The 19,788-nt window shown below is 39.5% G+C and overlaps 3 protein-coding genes and 1 long non-coding RNA gene across 4 annotated transcripts in view; 2 read left to right on the top strand and 2 right to left on the bottom strand.

The window, feature by feature from the left end:
* LOC132252798 (uncharacterized) overlaps positions 1-10,932 on the top strand; it is a 36,514-nt gene extending 25,582 nt beyond the window's left edge. Inside the window, exons 2-3 of the long non-coding RNA XR_009464562.1 lie at positions 9,244-10,499; positions 10,628-10,932. This is a non-coding gene — a long non-coding RNA (uncharacterized LOC132252798). The remainder of the gene's footprint in view (positions 1-9,243; positions 10,500-10,627) is intronic.
* Positions 10,933-11,453: 521 nt separating this feature from the next.
* LOC104882402 (WEB family protein At3g13190) lies at positions 11,454-12,227 on the bottom strand. Its single transcript, XM_010665557.1, has one exon. It carries the CDS (start codon positions 12,225-12,227, stop codon positions 11,454-11,456), a length of 774 nt encoding a protein of 257 aa, XP_010663859.1.
* Positions 12,228-12,234: 7 nt separating this feature from the next.
* LOC104882403 (uncharacterized) lies at positions 12,235-13,203 on the bottom strand. Its single transcript, XM_010665559.1, has one exon. It carries the CDS (start codon positions 13,201-13,203, stop codon positions 12,235-12,237), a length of 969 nt encoding a protein of 322 aa, XP_010663861.1.
* Positions 13,204-14,093: 890 nt separating this feature from the next.
* Positions 14,094-19,451, top strand: LOC100853584 (uncharacterized). The gene is made up of 2 exons (XM_059734146.1): positions 14,094-15,394; positions 19,131-19,451. Exons 1-2 carry the CDS (start codon positions 14,205-14,207, stop codon positions 19,183-19,185), a joined length of 1,245 nt encoding a protein of 414 aa, XP_059590129.1. The 5' UTR covers positions 14,094-14,204; the 3' UTR covers positions 19,186-19,451.
* The last annotated feature ends 337 nt before the right edge of the window (positions 19,452-19,788 follow it).

The raw sequence follows: 19,788 nt of genomic DNA, 5'->3' as shown, positions 1-19,788 counted from the left end.
AGCCTGCACCTCACAAATATTCAAAACCTCCTCCTTGCACGTGTCATTCTCTTATTCCCCCTTTTGCCCATTAATGTGATTTCCTAATGGCCAATCCTAGGGCAACACGGGTTAGCATAACTAGAGCCTGAGCTCCCATTTTGGAAAGCTACTGCCTAGTCTTTTTTCTGTCATATTGACCGGAAAAAGGTCCTCCTTTCAACTATTCTCTTTTTCTCTAAGCTATCCTTCCTCCAACAACAACCACCGACGACCTGCTAGTGCCCCTCTAAGATCTCTTTTCCTCTCAGCTCCGGCCACCTCCCTTTGTTTTAGAATGCTATCTTTCCCAGCTCCCTCTAATGTTTAGCCGATTTCCCTAAGCTCTCCTCTCCCTCAAGCAACCTTTACGCTCAAGCCCCACCCCGCTCCTTCATCAAGCTGTCTGCAACTCACTCTTTTTTCTCCCTCATTTTTCATCCACAAACACGCTCCTCTCAAGCTCACTGTTCAATTCATTTTTCTTCCCCTGTTTCAGCTCTCTCCAAGAGGGCCTCCCATCTCTGTATCTCTCTCATTTTCTCGTTCAACTGGTTTTCTTCTTCCTCAAACTCTCTCTGACTCCAAAACGGTATCCCCCTATTTTCCCCACAAGCTCTCCTCTCTGCCTAAAGCCCATTCTGTCTAGAACAGCCTGCAGCTCTCAAATATTCAAAACCTCCTCCTTGCACGTGTCATTCTCTTATTCCCCCTTCAGCCCATTAATGTGTGGCCAATCCTAGGGCAACACGGGTCAACATAACTAGAGTCTGAGCTCCCATTTTGGAAAGCTACTGCCTAGTCTTTTTTCTGTCATATTGACCGGAAAAAGGTCCTCCCTCCAACTATTCTCTTTTTCTCTAAGCTATCCCTCCTCCAGATACAACCACCGACGACCTGCTAGTGCCTCTCTTAGATCTCTTGTCCTTTCAGCTCCGGCCACCTCCCTTTGTTTTTCGATGCTATCTTTCCCCGCTCCCTCTAATGCTTAGCCGATTTCCCTAAGTTCTCCTCTCCCTCAAGCAACCTTTACGCTCAAGCCACACCCTGCTCCTTCATCAAGCTGTCTGCAACTCTCTCCTTTTTCTCCCTCCTTTTTCAGCCACAAACACGCTCCTCTCAAGCTCACTGTTCAATTCATTTTTCTTCCCCTGTTTCAGCTCTCTCCAGGAGGACCTCTCATCTCTGTATCTCTCTCATTTTCTCTTTCAACTGGCTTTCTTCTTCCTCAAACTCTCTCTGACTCCAAAACGGTCTCCCCCTGTTTTCCCCATAAGCTCTCCTCTTTGCTCAAAGCCCATTCTGTCTGGAACAGCCTGCACCTCTCAAATATTCAAAACCTCCTCCTTGCACGTGTCATTCTCTCATTCCCCCTTCAGCCCATTAATGAGATTTCCTAATGGCCAATCCTAGGGCAACACAGGTCAACATAACTAGAGCCTGAGCTCCCATTTTTGAAAGCTACTGCCTAGTCTTTTCTCTGTCATATTGACCGGAAAAAGGTCCTCCCTCCAACTATTCTCTTTTTCTCTAAGATATCCCTCCTCCAAATACAACCACCGACGACCTGCTAGTGCCCCTCTTAGATCTCTTGTCCTTTCAGTTCCGGCCACCTCCCTTTGTTTTTCGATGCTATTTTTCCCCGCTCTCTCTAATGCTTAGCCGATTTCCCTAAGCTCTCCTCTCCCTCAAGCAACCTTTATGATCAAGCCACACCCCGCTCCTTCATCAAGCTGTCTGCAACTCTCTCCTTTTTCTCCCTCCTTTTTCAGCCACAAACACGCTCCTCTCAAGCTCACTGTTCAATTCATTTTTCTTCCCCTGTTTTAGCTCTCTCCAGGAGGACCTCTCATCTCTGTATTTCTCTCATTTTTTCTTTCAACTGGTTTTCTTCTTCCTCAAACTCTCTCTGACTCCAAAACGGTCTCCCCCTGTTTTCCCCACAAGCTCTCCTCTCTGCTCAAAGCCCATTCTATCTGGAACAGCCTGCAGCTCTCAAATATTCAAAACCTCCTCCTTGCACGTGTCATTCTCTCATTCCCCCTTCAGCCCATTAATGTGTGGCCAATCCTAGGGTAACACGGGTCAACATAACTAGAGCCTGAGCTCCCATTTTGGAAAGCTACTGCCTAGTCTTTTTTCTGTCATATTGACCGGAAAAAGGTCCTTCCTCCAACTATTCTCTTTTTCTCTAAGCTATCCCTCCTCCAGATACAACCACCGACGACCTGCTAGTGCCCCTCTTAGATCTCTTGTCCTTTCAGCTCCGGCCACCTCCCTTTGTTTTTCGATGCTATCTTTCCCCGCTCCCTCTAATGCTTAACCGATTTCCTTAAGTTCTCCTCTCCCTCAAGCAACCTTTACGATCAAGCCACACCCCGCTCCTTCATCAAGCTGTCTGCAACTCTCTCCTTTTTCTCCCTCCTTTTTCAGCCACAAACACGCTCCTCTCAAGCTCACTGTTCAATTCATTTTTCTTCCCCTGTTTTAGCTCTCTCCAGGAGGACACCAAAGCAATCCAAGAATGAGGGAGAGCTGTATATAGTTCACGGCAAAGCTTTTGGAAGCTCAAATTCATGAAGAACCAAGCTTTGGAGCTCCATAGCCCTTTGCCAAAGTCGTTCAAAGTATGCAAGGAAAGAACAACGGAGAGAGGAAAAACAGAGTGAAGAAAACAGAGGACAGCAGCTTCAGTCTTCTTTCGCACTTTTGGAGCACTTCCTGAAGTTCATTTTTTACATGCTATATACCATTTCAAAGCTCAGGAAGTCAAGAATCCAACGCTTCAAACGGTGTACGAATTGGAGCTGAAATGAGGAAGATATGGCCTTCGCAAGACAACTGCATCCAATTGAAGGACAAATTCGCATCTTGCGAATTTGGAACTCCAACGTGCGAAATTAAAGCCTACCTGGCGAAATGGAAATGGAATACAGCCGCACAGTCACAGAGAAACCCAACTTGAGAAAGTGATTTTGCAACTTGCGAACTTGGTGCTCAACGTGCGAAAATGGATTCCAAGTTGCGAAATCAACTTGCGAGATTTTTGCAAGTCACCATGCAACATGTGAAATCTACATGCGAACTGGGATATTTGTGCATCGACTCTTTAGATCTTTTCTTCAGATATTTTTATATAAATTTCCATTCTTCTCCTTGTAATCCACCAACCATAAGATTTCTTAGCTAGGAAGGTTGGAAAAACTTCTCTATATATATTCCCTTGCATCATTGTAAAAGATATAGATATATAAGTATGTAGAATCGATCAATATATAGAATATACAGAGCCTTGCTCTGTTTTTCCTTCTCTTTCATTTTCATTTTCTTGCTAGCCAAACATTCTCTGAGATGTTTTTTCAGAGGATGAGTGGCTAGGATTTTTGTTTCTTGGGTGAAGGAAGCTAAGTAAGGTTCCGGCTACATAAGTGTGAGATTTTGTTGTTTCCGTTTTTAATGAAGAGAAAGTGTGATCCGTTTTTGGTTTTTATATTTTTAGTTAACTAGGATTACCATGAATAGCCAATACTTGGTAAGCTTTCGGATTCCATGGATTCTTATTGCTTGCAATCTTGCTCCATGGAGGTCTAATTGTTATCTCTTGTTCGCTTGTGAAGGATGATCCGATGGTAAGGATCACCTTGAATGGCAAATACTAGGTGAGAGGTACGAGCCATTGCAAGGTGTATCAGTGAGAGAGATTTAACGTTGAAACCATTAATGGCAAGCATCTGTATCACACCGGTTCGGGAAATAACTATAGGTTAAATTCCGAATGTGAGGAAAAGATTCAAGTGACCGGAATCTCCCTCTTTGTAGTTGGCATCTGATCCTAGTAACCTAAAATCCCAAGAAACACCTTTCTTTCTAATTTATTTCTAGTTAATTTTAGTTACTTTATGTTAGGTTAGCTTAATACCATCCGTTTTCATTCAAATTTATGTCTTCTTTTAAAGCTAACAAAGAAAAGAAAAAGCACCAATTCAGTTTTTGAACTAATATCAATTGCGAAGTGAAAACCCATCTCTGTGGACGATCCTAGAGCCACTATACTATGCTAGCTAAATGCTACCCCGGTATATGGTGAAATAGGTTTATAAATTTTGTTGATTACTCCCGTCTGAGGATTGAGATCAAAGCACATCAATTGAGTTGAATCAATTGGAACACCAATCGGGCATGAATCAGTAATCATAGCTGCCCCTCCAGTGGGACTCAAAACTTGGAACAGCCTTTATTATCAATCATACAACAGTAAATATCTATGGTGTTTAGTTCAAATTATGCTGGTGATGCAAAGAGTAGAAATACCGGTTGTAATCTTTGTAGCAGTATTCCACAGAAGGGGCAGAAGGGTTTAGAGAAATTGTTTAAGGTGCAGGATTCAGTTGAAGACTTGAAATCCAGTGGATATCTGGGCATGAGAAAAATTGTGGGGGAGCCAGTTTTGAAGAATATCTCTGACAACATGTGCAAAACCAGAAGGGTGTAGCAGGGCAGACCTGCATGCAAATGGCACATTGTGCTAGTTTATGGCTCTGACCAACCCCACCACTGCGCTTTGCACCTTGGCAAAAAGCGATCTCTGGAGATTCAAATGGAACAGATGCTAAACAATAGCTACATTGCTCCCCTGCTACATATTCACAAACGGAATGCAGCTTCCTGTTGAATGAAACACAGATAAGATTAAGAGTGATTGAAAATACATAGGCATGTGTACATACACAAACTAACACACACAACTTCCAATTTTTGCAAGCCATTTTATTTGTTATAACAGAGCCTGGCACTACATGAACATCAGCTGCTACAAGAGCTTAACATTTAAGATTTAACCATTTTGTTTTCCTTAACATTTGGAGATGAGCTTATTCTCATTCCCTTATGCAAAAGATTCTCTCTCTCTCTCTCTCTCTCCATATTTTTATGCTTATAAGCTTTTATAGTAAAACTTCATCTGTCATCACAGCTTCATCTTATCAACAATTGGTTGCACTGGAAGGGGGGTTGCCTATGGTCAGACCCTTAGGTACAGGCATCTGAAACCGAAGGGAGCCTGTTACCCAACTGGGAAATTAGTTGGATGAAGCCTTTTGAGTTGTGTTATAGATGATGATCGTCTCTAGTAATTCACAAAATGGTGTTTTTTTTTTTTCCTGTTTTTTCACAATCATTTATGCTGATAAACTCCATCTTCATCAACAAATGTCTTTACATACGAGGGAGATGGTCAGAATCACTCCTCCCTATGACATACGTTTGCCCTTAATTTTCTACCATTTGCATAAAGGTATATATTAGCTACTCGTTTATCAACATCCAGACAGTCTCCCTACCAAAACCTAACAAACTAATTGAGGATCTCTATGGTTTCCATAACATAGAACAAGATCAAATAAAAAAAAGTAGTACAAAATAAAAACAGGGTCACAAGAAGTACCTCTAATCAAGGTTTCTAACTTCTGATGCAAGGAGTTTTAGTTGATCCTGTACATGATCATAATTAAGTGCAACCCACTGCTCCATTTGTGCTCATCCAACAGGATCCCAGCCCTCAGCTCTAGGAACTTTTGCAGCCAAAGAGGACATGAGACCTAAAACAGTAGAAAAAGTAAAGCCCACAAGCCTTTCACAGAGTTCTCTTTCACTGCAAAGAAGTAGCTCCATCCAGAACTTCAGTTTTTCCTCCTCAGCACCACCAAAATTTTCTAGATTAGGCTGTTTGCTGTTAATTTTATCTGCCTTCAGCTCAGATAGTACTGCATGTCAACAGATGATATTGAAAAGGTGCAACTTTTGGGTAGTAGTATTTGAGAAAGTTCTGGAGGCATGAGACAAAATTTTTCCTGTTGAAATGCCCAGATGGGCTTCCACATTTGAAACTGAGAGCCACTTATGCAGTACAAGTTCCACATAGTTAGGTGCAGACTGCTTGAAAGCCAACAATGCTGCAACTATATCCCAAACTACCAAAGGCTTATCCAGATGAAAGAGTTTCATAACCGAAGAAGATTTGAGAAAAGTCTCAATGCTACATTTCTAGTGTTAATTCCAAAGAAAGGGGGTGTGCAGAGAATTTGAAAGACTTTAGGTCAATTAGTTTGGTGAGTGGTTTGTATAAGATTCTAGCTAAAGTTTTAGCAAAGAGACTAAAAAAGGTGGTGGGCAAGGTGATATCCCATTCACAAAATGTTTTTGTAGTGGGTGGACAAATTGGTGCTAATAGCAAATTCAACCGTAGACTTTATGTTGAAAAGCTATGCTCAAGGAGTCATGTGTAAGTTAGACATTGGAAATGACCACATCAACTAGAATTTGTTGCTATCAATTCTTGATAAGATGAATTTTAGTTGGAAATGGGTAGCGTGGATCAAATTGTGTATATCTTTTGCAAGGTTTTTTATGATTGCTAATGGTACCCTTATGGTTTCTTCCAAAGCTGTAGGGGTTTGAGGCAAATGAACCCTCTATCTCCTTATTTATTTGTTGTTGCAATGGAGGTCCTTAGTTGCCTTCTCAAGAGGGCTAAGGATTGGTACCCTTTGGGAGTTAGGGTGAGAGGGAGAGGAGGTGTTTCATTAGTTGTTTGCAAATGACACTCATTTTTTGCGAGGCTTCCAAAAATTAAATGGTCCTTTGAAGTCAATTGCTGATGTCATTTCAAGCTATGTAATGAAAGTGAACTAAGATAAGAGTGAGTTGATTCCAAGTGGTAGGGTGTAGCATGTTGAGAAGTTGACCTTTGAGTTAGGGTGCAATGTAGGAGGGCTTTCCTCCGCTTACATGGGTCTTTCTCTAGGTGCTCATTTTAGAATCAGTGGTAGCCTGGGATAGAGTAGAAGAGAGGTTTTGCAACAGGCTTTTCATATCTCTAAAGGGGGGTAGACTTACATTGATCAAGAGCACATTATCTAGCCTTCCTCGTATACTTTGTCATTGTTTAGTATTTTAGGGGAAGTCAAATTGAGGCTAGAGAAAATTCAAAGGGATTTCCTTTAAGAGGGTAGGGTGTTGGAGAAAAATTTGCATTTTTGTGAAGTGATTGATAATGGGCATGGAGACGAGTAAAAGGGTGGGAGGTTGGGAATTAGACGTCATTCTTCACTTAATAAGATGCTTTTGTGCAAGTGAATGTGGAAAGAGGAGCATTTTTTAAACAAGTCATTAGTGGCAAATATGAGGAAGATGGAGGTTAGTAGTCTTGTGGTGCGAGAGACAGGTATGAGACCAAGTTATGGAAGACTATTGGGAAATATTGGGACACCTTTTATAATAGATCTTCCTTTGTGGTAGGTAATGGAAGAAGGGTGAAGTTTTGGAAGAATAAATGGTGTGGGGATGAACTTTTGTGTGTATTTGTTTATTTTTCACATGTTGTAGTCATTTAAAAGAGGCTTGGGTAACGGATTGATGAAATCAAATAGGTAAGTAGAGTTACCCTTGTTTTTCTCAACTTTTGAATGATTGGGAGTTAGACAATGTAGATAAATTATTTTCAAGGTTGGAAGGAGTGGTGATAGATGGTGAGGGGGAGGACAAGATGGTGTGGATGGACTCAAGAAGTAATAAGTTCTCAGTTAAGCCTTTATAAGTTGCTTTGGAATCGAAGGAATCAATTTCTTGTCCAACGAGTGTAATTTGGAATTCAGGGGTGTTTTCTAAAGTCAAATTTTCACTTGGGAGGTTAGTTAGGGGGGAGTTGTTGACCTTAGAGCAGCTTAAGAGAAGAGGGTGGCCTTTGGTCAATGGATATTTTTTTAGTAAAGTCGAGGAAGAATCCATTGATCACATCCCTCTCCATTGTGCTAAGACAAGTGTCCTTTGTCAATTGCTTTGCTTTTTACTTTTTTTGGTGTTCATTGGGTGTAAGTTGTGATGGTTAAAGGGACTTAGTTAGGGTGGCATGGATCCTTTGTGAGTAAAAGACGCAAGAAGGTTTGGAGAGCAGCTCTAGTGTGCATCTTTTAGACCATATGGAAAGAAAGGAATAAAAGGTCTTTTGAACATGAGGAGCAATCTGATCAAGCCTTGAAAAGTTGTTTTCTTAGATATTAATTTTTGTGGGTGAACAGGTATATAGATATAGGTTTTGTCTTTAAATGATTTTTTTGATTGTTTGGGTTGTTGCTAAGAGATAGGTTGTTTTTGTGTTATCTCTTGCTTGTGCCTCTTGACGCTCATTCTATACATCCTATGTACTATGGTGCGCCATCACTTTGACATTTGTTTATAAAATCATATTATTTGCCTACTAAAAAATACCTACATTTGAAGAGCAATGACAACTCATAACACTTGTTGTCTTCTCAATTACAAGCAAAAGAATTTGTTGATTAATGATCGAAAGAGAACATGAAAGGATGAGTTCTCCTCCAAGAAAGAAAATGTATGAGTATCTAATTTAATTGAATCAACAAAATACAGTTGAACTGCAAACCTCAAGGGTGAAACAAAAATGTTAAAAATAATTAAAGTTCAACACCAAATCAAAGTACAAAGTTTAGGGAGACTCTCCAACAAAGGCATCTCACAAGGAAGCACCTTGATTAGTTAGCCTGTTTACAGTTTAGTTGTCTAGGCAAGGGATCCATCTAAATGGATAGCACTACTTTGAAGATAAATTGAAAATTTGTGCTACTAGGTGTAGCATTCCTAAGGATCTTGCTTTTTCTGAGAAACCCAAGAGATAACCATGGTTGAATCACCTTGCACTAAATTTTAGAACCCAGAGAAGCAAATGTCAGATTTCTAAGAAATTTAGCAACTCTGCTTCATTAGCCAACCACACCCCAATACATTTGAGAAAGCCCTATCCACCTCTCCTCTATGATCTCAGAAAACTCCACCCATGCCCACTTATCCTGGGTTTCTTAAGAGCAACCATCAAAATTAAACTTAAGACTTACGGAAGAAGGTTTTGTGCTCAGCTATGGTCCTCCTCAATCTCCTTACTGCTATAGCAGATGGAACTCTAAACTAACATGACCATACCAACCAGGGTACCTGAAAACTCAAAAGTGAAACACATAGGGGACGACAGAGAAAGTAAACCGTAGTGCCATAATGATTTTTGTTGGGATCTTTATGTTAAACCAGTCTCCTCCTTTGCATGTTCTTGTTGGATTGGATTTATAATATGGGTCACTTGCAACTTGTCTAGAAGCGTGTGGGAACTATTTTATTTCTAAACTCACGTTTCTTAAATTCAAATATTGTTTGCAGGTGTGAAAATTTTGAGGCTGGTGGTAAAGCTGTTTGCTTTCAAGGCTAGGCTTAGGGTTTCTTCTTCTCAAAGGGTTAACCAATGGTATGTTGGAGATGAGGATGCATTTTTCGGTAACATTCAAAAGTTAGCTTAAGAATATTTAGATGAAATTCTTTAACATAGACTTAAACTTTTCCAGAATTATTTAGTTTTAAAAAAAAAATAAATTAATCCTTAATTTTTAATACATAGATGTTAGTTAGTTTTTTCTTCCATTGTTAATAGCAAATTAGAAATTATTCTGGATAAGCCCTTTAATTTATTTGAACAGAGGTTAATTTATTCTGGATAAATTATTCTTCAAAATACTAATACCTCTGTTATGTTGGATTAAACGGCTAATTTGACTCAAAATTCTTTCCCAAATTCCGATAAAACATTATCTCTGCAATGTGGGTGGCCATGGGTGACCTAACTTATTGGTCTAACAAACTTGTTGGCTAACATGGAGGAGTGGCTGGCCTAACCTTTTGGTCTACCAAACTTGTTGCCTAACTGACTATTTGGCCTACCGAACTTAAAAGGTACCGGCTAGGCATTTGGCTAACATGAATATTTTTAGAAAAGAGGGCTAGCTTTGCCTTGAGGAGTCGTGTAAATTCTTGCAAAATCTTATTGCCTTTGATGAGTGTCCTATGAAGCCCTGTCAAGAATTCCTTTCTCTTTGAAACATTTTGACAGGCTTTGTATTTGAATTATACTCATGGTTCCCAATATCTGTCCAGATGAGTAACAATCCAGTCCTGACTTAGATGTGAGTCACTGACTTGCGTGTTGGACACAATCTTTTGGGCCGATACTTCAAACCATGATTACATTCCAAATACAGCCTACCAAATAGGTTCAAAGAGAAAAAGAATACTGAATAAGCTTGTACAGGAAACTCCGCATAAATACGATTTCACAAGAATTTATAAGACTCAACAAACGCAAACTACTACTTAAATATCCCTGTTAGCCAAAAATTCAGCATGAATACAGATGCTAAGATTTACAAAGAAGCTGGGAGGCTTCTAAGCATATGCTCTTATCAGGGTACCACTGTCTAAAAGGTTCATGAGATAAGTCTGCTGCTCCATATCTTAAGCAGTTCAGCTAGCATGAAGATCTTGTCATATGCTTGAGGCATTGAGTAGTGGACTATCGCATGAAGTCTTTAGGCAGTAATGAGCCATTAAATTTGTGGATTCATGTGCAGAGAACAAGGCCAGTGGTTTGTATGATCACTTGATCTGGTGTTATCCTACAGTTGTTTGGTTTTCCTTTGTTATTCCTTGTGGAAGTTATAAGAAAATAAGTGAGACCTATGCACTTATTCTTGCAATTTATGTGTATTGGCAGCTTATATTTCCAGAGAAGAACATCTTTCATGGAGACACTGAGAGATGGCTGGCATATCAGCCATCTACCCTGGTGATGCTTATGCTAAAAAGGACCAGATGGTGAGTCCCCATCCTAGAGATGAAGATTACTGGAAGAGCTAGGACATTTTGAGACAAGGCACATAGGCAGCATTCCAGGAAATCAGGGTCCTATTGATACCCGAAGTCACGTAGAAAACATTAAACATTGTTGTGATTCCAAGTTAACTTTCACTGAAATGATAACATACATTTTCGAATAAGAAATGCTGAATCTTATGACAATCTTCTCACTACCAATTTCTCACCAAAAGCCTTTCCTCAAATATGATTTTAGACCATAGACTAAAAGACCTTGGATTAGTGACAAGTGAGGGCTTTAAGATACTATCCTCCAAGGTTGCGTACTGTTGGACTGATTTTTAGGGACAAAACATAGCATAGCATACACATGCATCTTAGATCCTCAAGAACTACCATTGTCCTTCTAATTGGGAGGATGAATATTTTGGTACATGAACATATATGGAATTTGACAAGTTCTAGGTGAATTAGTAACCCTCATGAAAAGCACACCAAGGTCTATATGCCTAGATTTTTTATCTTACTTTTTTTTTTTTCTTTGGTCACTTGTGTTTGCACCTTATTAAAATGCTGTAAATCACATGAGAGGAATATATAATTACCTATTAAATAGGCCTTGGACCAAATCAGCTAAAAGAGAAATAAGTTGGAAGTCCTTGAAGTAGTTTATGCCATACACAATTACTTAAATAGGACAAAATATCTGAAATTCTCCAGGTAGACTAGAATTTCATGTTGAGGACCTTACCCAGTGGCTGATATGTTGTAGGAGTCTGCTCAAATTTAAGAATATTGTTCTCTTTTCGGACAGACTCTTCATGGAGCGCTGCTAAAGCAGCTCTTTTCCTTTGCCTCTGCTCTCGCCGCTGCCTTAGTTGTTCCTCAATTGCTGCCTTAGCTTTCTCAGCCATCTCAGCCCTGCTCACTGCCTGCTCTGCCTGAGTCCTAAACTCAGCAATTCTCACCATTGCAAATTCCAACTCCTTCAGAACTTCCGCCTCATCCCTATTTTCAAATGTGGCCGATTGACTTAAATTTTCAGATAGCAATACTGGAATTTGATCCGCCTTCTTAGCCTTGCTAACCAATGATTCATATTCAATCACTGAAATTGTGATGTGGTCATCTTTTCTTGCTTTAGCTTCTTTATTGTATTCATCTTTTTGGGAAAGTTCTAAATCTTGAGAAGAGACTTCAAATTGGGGGTTGACAGAGACAGTCTCTCTAGTTATTTCTTTTGCTTCATCCGCTCCTTGTTTTAGCCTTTGGCTCTCCTTCTTGGCTTCTCCTGCTTCTACTGCTAGTTGCTGGACTGCAAGATATAGCCCGGACTTAACACTCTCAGCCCTTGCTTCAGCTGCCTCTGCTGCTGCAATTCTTGACCTCCCTTTGTGAAGCTCAGATTTCAGAAGTGCTATTTCAACTTGAGCTTCATTCTCCCTTCCTCTAATCTCATCCACCTCAATTTTTGTCTTCTCTAATTCCCCTGTAAGCATCTCAACATCACACTTTAAACGGCCTACCATTTGCATTCTTAAGCTTTATTTTCAACTGATTAAGCTCCATTTCCAGTGAGTTAATGGATACTGCTTGTTCTGAGTTCTCTCTTTCCTGCCTTTCAAAATCTGATTTTAGCTGGTTTAAATTGTTAATAGCTTCAGAAGCAGCTTTTGCAGATAAACTGTGAAGTTCATTGGCTTCTTTAAGTTCAAATTGCAGGGTTTCAATAAATACCGATTTAGCCAGGAGCTCATTTTCCAGAAACTGCACTATCTCTGTTTGTTTCCTCAACTCTTCTAGTTGTTCCTGTGCTTGAGCCAAAGTTGCTGTCACTAACTGTAACTCTGCCTTTTTCTCAGATAGAACTGCAGAGTTCTCTTTCTCTGCTTCAATAGCATCCAGCTTTGAATGAAGAATAGCTTCATTGAGCTCTGATACATGCTTTAGAAGCTCAGCTGTCTTGCCTCTTTCCATGTTGACAGCAGTTTGCATCAGCTCTGCTTGCGTCATAGCCTTGAATTCAGATGCTCTAGCATCAGCAAGTTCTGTTTCCACACGAAGTAACTCTTCTTGTGCACTTTTCAACTCGCTTAAAACATGTGAAAGCTGCTCTCGAACCTTTGCAGTTTCCAACAATTGATCAGCCATCTCCTTCATCTTGGTTTCAAGTTCATCTATCCGGGTTCTAGATTCTATGCATTCATTTATGTATTTATCTCTCTCAACCTCGGAGCTCTTCAGCAAGGTGGAAAGCTCATCTGCTGCTTTCCGATAGTGATCCAGCTTAAGAAGGGCTTGCATGTGGGCAGAGTCCTTTGCCTCCAGTTGCACCTTGCAGTTGGCTAAGTCCTTTAGCAGACCTTCAAGCTCTTGTTCTTTCTCCAACTCTGGCTGGTGAAGGAAATAGGACACAACGAAAGGAATATCAAAACTATCCAATTTTACAGTAAATTCACGGTTTGGGACCTCCATCACGAGCCCCTCTACATAAGCAACAGGGGTGCATACTGAACACGAATGGTTAATTAATATTCAACATTTGATGGCTTTTTCTTTAATGTCATTATACCGTTAGGATATAATAATGTCGATATTAAGCCTAGGATGGGTCACTTGGATGACAGTGGTTAAATAACATAAAAAACTTAATCTACCCTCATTAAACGTCAATTGGTTTTCAAATAAGACTATCAAAACTTAATCCAAAGATTGATATTAGAGTCAAGGTCATCACATTTTTCATATCGACTTTTAGTTTTAAATTTTTTTGAAATTACAAATTTACTTTTGAAAATACTATCATTAGTAACTCAAAAGAGTATTAATAATTTATTTTATTGTAATTTTAATTTAAAAACCTTAAATTCAAAACATGTAAAATTTGGAGAGTAAAAAAAATTAGGATGATCTAATTACCTAAGTTTTACACATGATTATCAAAATATTGAATTATAATGTAAATACTCATTTCATATTAAAATATTATCATATTTGTTTTTATGTCAAATTTAAATATTTAATAATTTGTTAAAAATAAAATAATATAGTTATGATATATGATAAATCTTTTTTTCTTAATAAATATGCTTTCAAATTTTATATCAATTTTTTTTTCCAATTTTATTTTTATCTCATCTTTATTTTATTTAAACTCAAAATTATTGAGAACGGAGGAAGAAGAAATTAAAGGAGAAGAGAGTGGAAGGCCACAACCGGTTCTTCTCTTAACCGGTTAAGGGGAAATTTTTTTTCAAATTTAAAATGGATGGCCAAGATGTAATCTTGGACATCCAATGGCTTAAAAACATTTCGGTACGGTACCGAAGGAAGTACCCTAGAATTTTCCTAGTAGTATATATAGAGGAGGCACCCAAAGGGTTTTAGGCGCCAAACACAGGTCGTCTCCCAAACGATCTTGAAGCCGAAGCCGAAGCCAAAGCCCTAGAAAGGTCGTGAGTAGAAACAGGCAAAGAATGGAAGGAGAAGAATTTCTATACTTGTATACTTACCACCGCATCCTAGTGATTAACATGAAGAAGTTGCTGAGCGGTGGATTTCAAACAGCTCCTCCCGATATGACTCGATTACCGGTGGATGAAGTGATTGATTTTGACGAGGAAAATTTGCCATGTGGTATGGGTTTCTTTGTAGATGGATCAAAACTGTATATGGTGGGAGGAGAATGGGCTCGGGAAGATCCGATTTGGAAAGTCATTTTGAGGCTGGACAAGTCAAAGGGCGACAAGGGGATTTCATCGAGCTTGTATGTGGCCGATCTCTCTGGTCCTACCGTGAACTTCACCCACGTTCACGAGTTTGAAGCGGCGAAGCTTATGCCCAGGTTGATAAAGATTGAGGGGCGGATATATGTCATTTCCAGCAATTATTCTTATTACGCGAAGGTAAGAACATATGCGTCCCCAAGTTTCGAGAGCTATTGCCCTGGCCGTTATTATGAACCAAATACGATGCTTCAGACTCCTCCCTTCCACGAATTTCCTGAATGCAGTGTAACGGGCTGTGCACGTGTAGGGAATTATCTGTGTTTCGAGGCTGGTCGTGAATGCCACTATTACAATGTCACTAATGGGACATGGCGGTTTATGCCCCACCACAGGTCCAGGTTGTTGTCAATTATACATAGACATGGTCTGGGACGGAATCTTTGTCACGGACAGTTTGTGTCGGGATGCGAGGATGTTCTAGTCTCTGCTTATTGCCGCAATATGGAGGCATTCGATTTTCATCCTCCCCACCATATGGAGGCATTCCTTTTTCCTCCTCCTGAGTCTGGTGAGGATGCACCTGTCTTGTGTCAGAAATTCAAGGAGGTGGATGACGATCTTTCCAAAATTGCTAAATCTCAATGGACGATTAGAGAAGGATTAGTTCTCAACCTGGGCAAAGAGAAGATGTGCGCCATCTTCCCCTGTCAATGCCACCCTAACCACCAGTTCCTTGTTTACATATTCATTTTTCAAGTTTCCAAACTGCCGTCCAATGAACAACATCCTACCAAGCGAGCCAAGCGAACCAAGGGCCCCAGAATATGTCTTGAGCCAACACCAAAGGATTTCATATCCATCACTTGTCTGCACAAGGGTTGTTACAACTTGGATGAGTTTGGCTATGATTTCCCACGCCTAACTGGTGCCTTCTGTATGTAAGTGCCTCTTCCGTTTGCTTTGCTATGCTTACATTTTGAAATGTAAAGCCACATGGACTGCTTGAAAATTGTAATTGTTTTGTTTGCTTTCCTATGCTCGCATGTTGAAAGGTAATATTCATTTTGCCCCATTGACCGCCTAAAAACTATAATCGTTTTGTTTGCTTTCCTATGCTCGCCTTTTGAAATGAATATACATTGACTGCTCGAAAATCGGAATCACTCCCTGATATGATTTAGTTTGAATCGTTAACCATAATCTTGGTAAGTCTAATTCTGCAACTGAATTTATGCAAGCACATGAATCTGCTTGTTTTATTTTCTAAATAAGCTCATTCCTACTTTTGAACAAATCCGGCTTTAGTTTGCTATCAGTACGGAAGTCCTATGGCATTAGGATGGATGCCAGTAGTAAGATTGGTGTCTCGAATAATGTTTCACAAAGGGCTCTTGAAGAATTGTGTAAAGAATATGGAGTTACAAGAGAGAGCTAGAGATTGAAAAATGTAAGAAATGAAGAAAGGAAAGAAGAGATGGTTTGCAGTGGACTTCAAGTCTTTTGAAGTTGTCGTTGAGGTGATAAAGGGATGTTTTCATGGTAGAATTGTGGGGGAAGAGGTATTTCTAACTGGATTAGATCTGGTGAGGTGAGCTTGGCCTGTGTGTTGGATGGTGTGTAATCTTGTTATAGGGAAGTGGATGGGAAGAAGACTTGCAAGGTTTAGATTGAAGGTGGGAGGTCCTTAGGGCTGGAAAGCCGCTCTAACTAATGGGGAAGGAGGGTTGATTCAATGGTAAGCTAAATCTGTAGAGGCTAAGAGGTCTACATTGATTTGTCCTATAGGAAGGGAGGGCTTGTCCACTTTAGCCAGGAAGCTTCAGGATCTTGGAGTGACTCTCTCCTTTCAAAGTGCAAAGCAAGTGCCGGTGTATGAGAGTATGTTGAAAGGGTGCAGTAAGCTAGTTTTATCTGAGAGTGGTCATCTGCAAAGATGGCTAAGAAGTTCTACAGTGTGATGGATGAGGCGGTTTGGTTTCAGCTAGGAGTCAAGGATGTGCAACTTAGGGAGGAGCTTTTGAAGCATTGTTTAGTGGAGAGAAGAGGGGATTTTTCTGATTCAGCTCCAGAATTGCCCTCTTTGAAGAGGTGGGCTGCAAGGACCTGGAGCTTGAATGGTGGTATGAAGCTATCTTTGTTTGGGGATGCTCTCATTCTCTTTGATTTTATAGAGGCCTTTGATAAGGAGTTGGGGCAGATTAGAGGATCAAGGAGGTATTAGAACAAAAGGTGGCTGAAGGAGGAGGGTTTTAAAGACCCCTTTAAGGGATGAGGGATGGTATACAATTTTAGAGGATCTTATTATAGCTTCATCTTGGCTGCGAAACTGAAGGTGATGAAATCTGATTTGAAAATTTGGAATAAAAGAGGTGTTCAACAATGTTTCAGTTAGGATTCTTAGGAAGATGACCTTCATTGAGATGGATCTTTGGGATTTAAAGGAGAGAGTAGGGGTCCTTTCTTATGAGAAGAATTAGGTGAGGACAGCTAGGGAGGAATAATTTGAGTGGATTCTTTTTTAAGCAACCTCATGGAGGTAGAAATCTAGGGAGATCTAGCTCAAGGAGGGGGGAATAGAAACCCTAAGTTCTTCCATAAAATGGTTAATGCTCATAGAAGAAGGAATTGTATGTCTAGAATTAAAATTAATGAGCTTAGCTTTCTAGAATTGTATGTCCAGAATAGTAAAATTTTCATTTGGGAGGTTAGTTAGGGGGGAGTTGTTGACCTTAGAGCAGCTTAAGAGAAGAGGGCGGCCTTTGGTCAATGGATATTTTTTTAGTAAAGTCGAGGGAGAATCCATTGATCACATCCCTCTCCATTGTGCTAAGACAAGTGTCCTTTGTCAATTGCTTTGCTTTTTACTCAGTTTGGTGTTCATTGGGTGTAAGCTATGATGGTTAAAGGGACTTAGGGTGGCATGGATCCTTTGTGGGTAAAAGACGCAAGAAGGTTTGGAGAGCAGCTTCAGTGTGCATCTTTTAGACCATATGGAAAGAAAGGAATAAAAGGTCTTTTGAACATGAGGAGCAATCTGATCAAGCCTTGAAAAGTTCTTTTCTTAGATATTTTGTTTTTGTGGGTGAAGATGTATATAGATATACGTTCTGTCTTCAAATGATTTTGTTGATTGGTTGGGTTGTTGCTAAGAGATAGGTTGTTTTTGTGTTATCTCTTGCTTGTGCCTCTTGACGCTCATTCTATACATCCTGTGTACTATGGTGCACCATCACTTTGGCATTTGTTTATAAAATCATATTATTTGCCTATCAGAAAATACCGACATTTGAAGAGCAATGACAACTCATAATACTTGTTGTCTTCTCAATTGCAAGCAAAAGAATTTGTTGATTAATGATCAAAAGAGAACATGAAATGATAAGTTCTCCTCCGAGAAAGAAAATGTATGAGTATCTAATTCAATTGAATCAACAAAATACAGCTGAACTACAAAACTCAAGGGTGAAACAAAAACACTAAAAATAACTAAAGTTGAACACCAAAATCAAAGTACAAAGTTTAGGGAAACTCCCCAACAAAGGCATCTCACAAGGAAGCACCTTGATTAGTTAGCCTGTTTACAGTTTAGTTGTCTAGGCAAGGGATCCATCTAAATGGATAGCACAACTTTGTAGATAAATTGAAAATTTGTGCTACTAGGTGTAGCATTCCTAAGGATCTTGCTTTTTCTGAGAAACCCAAGAGATAACCATGGTTGAATCACCTTGCACTAAATTGTAGAACCCAAAGAAGCAAATGTCAGACTTCTAAGCAATTTAGTGGCTTTGCCTCATTAGCCAACCACACCCCAATACATTTGAGAAAGCCCTATCCACTTCTCCTCTCAGAAAACTCCACCAATACCCACTTATCCTGGGTTTCCTAAGAGCAACCATCAAAATCAAACTTAAGAATTACGGAAGAAAGTTTTGTGCTCAGCTATGGTCATCTTCAATCTCCCTACTGTTGTAGCAAATGGAACTCTAAACTAACTTGACCATGCCAACCAGGGTACCTGAAAACTCGAAAGTGAAACAGATAGGGGACAGAGAAAGTACACCTGAGTGCTTGTTTGGATCTGTTTATCAAAATATTTAAAAAATAATAATAATTATAAAAAAAATGGCATTTCTCTCTAGCCAAATCACCCAAAGAAGAATAATTGTAATTACACTCTGAACATTCCTGCTTCTGCCAGACTTTCCAAAGCCCTGGATGTGAAAAATGTGCTCTAAAATGTATTATAAAACCAATGTTTAGTAATGAATCTTGGATGCAGATATCAACAAATAGCAGTGGAATAATATGTAAAGTATTTCACTGATAATCTGGTATAATCATGAAAAAATCCTATTTCAGCCTTCCATGATTGACCCTTCTGAAAGGAATTATAATGATTTCAAGTAAAAGTTGTCTTGATGATTTTGATAAAAAATGAAATGGAATCATACCTAAAAGAATTGTTTCTGTTGATATGGCCAGCCATGGGTTCATGGTTAGTTGTCAATTAATGGCAATCTGTCATCTTTGTGTTTTAATAATTAGTCTCCTTCTTGTTTGCATGATCTTGTTGGATTGGATTTATAATATGGGTCACTTGCGAGTTGTCGAGAAGGGTGTGGAAACTATTTTATTCCTAAACTCACATTTCTTAAATTCAAATATTGTTTGCAGGCGCGAAAATTCTGAGGTTGGTGGTAAAGTTGTCTCCTTTCAGGGCTTTGTTTAGAGTTTCTTCTCAAAAGGTTTAACCAATGGCATGTTGGAGATGAAGATGTTTCTAGGACTGTATAAGCAGACTGTTTGTTCTTTTTTGTGTGCGCATGACACATTAATTTTTTTATCTGTTTATTGTACATGGTGTACATGGGAAGTCATGTGTCACATAGAGTACTATTTTCTAGTTTGTTTACTGAACGTGAGAAAGTTCCTTTGGTTTTTCAATGGTTCCATGGGATTTGATCCTTCCTATTTCAATGTAGGTAATTTTTATTATGTCCTGTGCTTGGTTGTAAGTTATAGATTGCCCATTTGTGTTAAAAAGGCTTGCAAAGGATGCATTTGCTCTGAAGAACCAGGAAAATGCTAAAGTCCCAGGAACTAATGGACCCTGCTTGTGGTTTGAACTGGCATGAGCTTGAAGTACCAGTACTTTCTGTATAGTGTAAACAATGTCATGGTATGATGACAATCGGGTGTCTAAGGTTATTTCGGGCCTTTTCTCAAAGGGGTATACCGTCCAAACTGTCCATTTGAGAACTCAAAACTCATCAGAATGTGATGAATTCTTGGACGCCATTTGGTGGGCTAGGCTTTGGACGTGCTTGACAAT

Source organism: Vitis vinifera, chromosome 17 (genome assembly GCF_030704535.1).
Source record: "Vitis vinifera cultivar Pinot Noir 40024 chromosome 17, ASM3070453v1".
NCBI lineage: Eukaryota > Viridiplantae > Streptophyta > Magnoliopsida > Vitales > Vitaceae > Vitis > Vitis vinifera.
The sequence above is the reverse complement of the archived record's forward strand: the minus strand, read 5'-3'. Positions and strand labels throughout refer to the sequence as shown.

Bases quoted from the DNA above. Each gene is read 5' to 3' on its own strand.
- LOC100853584 (XM_059734146.1), top strand. From the start codon at position 14,205: ATGGAAGGAGAAGAATTTCTATACTTGTATACTTACCACCGCATCCTA. The intron at 15,395-19,130 runs GTAAGTGCCTCT...TATTGTTTGCAG, and splicing joins CTAACTGGTGCCTTCTGTAT to GCGCGAAAATTCTGAGGTTG.
- LOC104882402 (XM_010665557.1), bottom strand. From the start codon at position 12,227: ATGCTTACAGGGGAATTAGAGAAGACAAAAATTGAGGTGGATGAGATT.
- LOC104882403 (XM_010665559.1), bottom strand. From the start codon at position 13,203: ATGGAGGTCCCAAACCGTGAATTTACTGTAAAATTGGATAGTTTTGAT.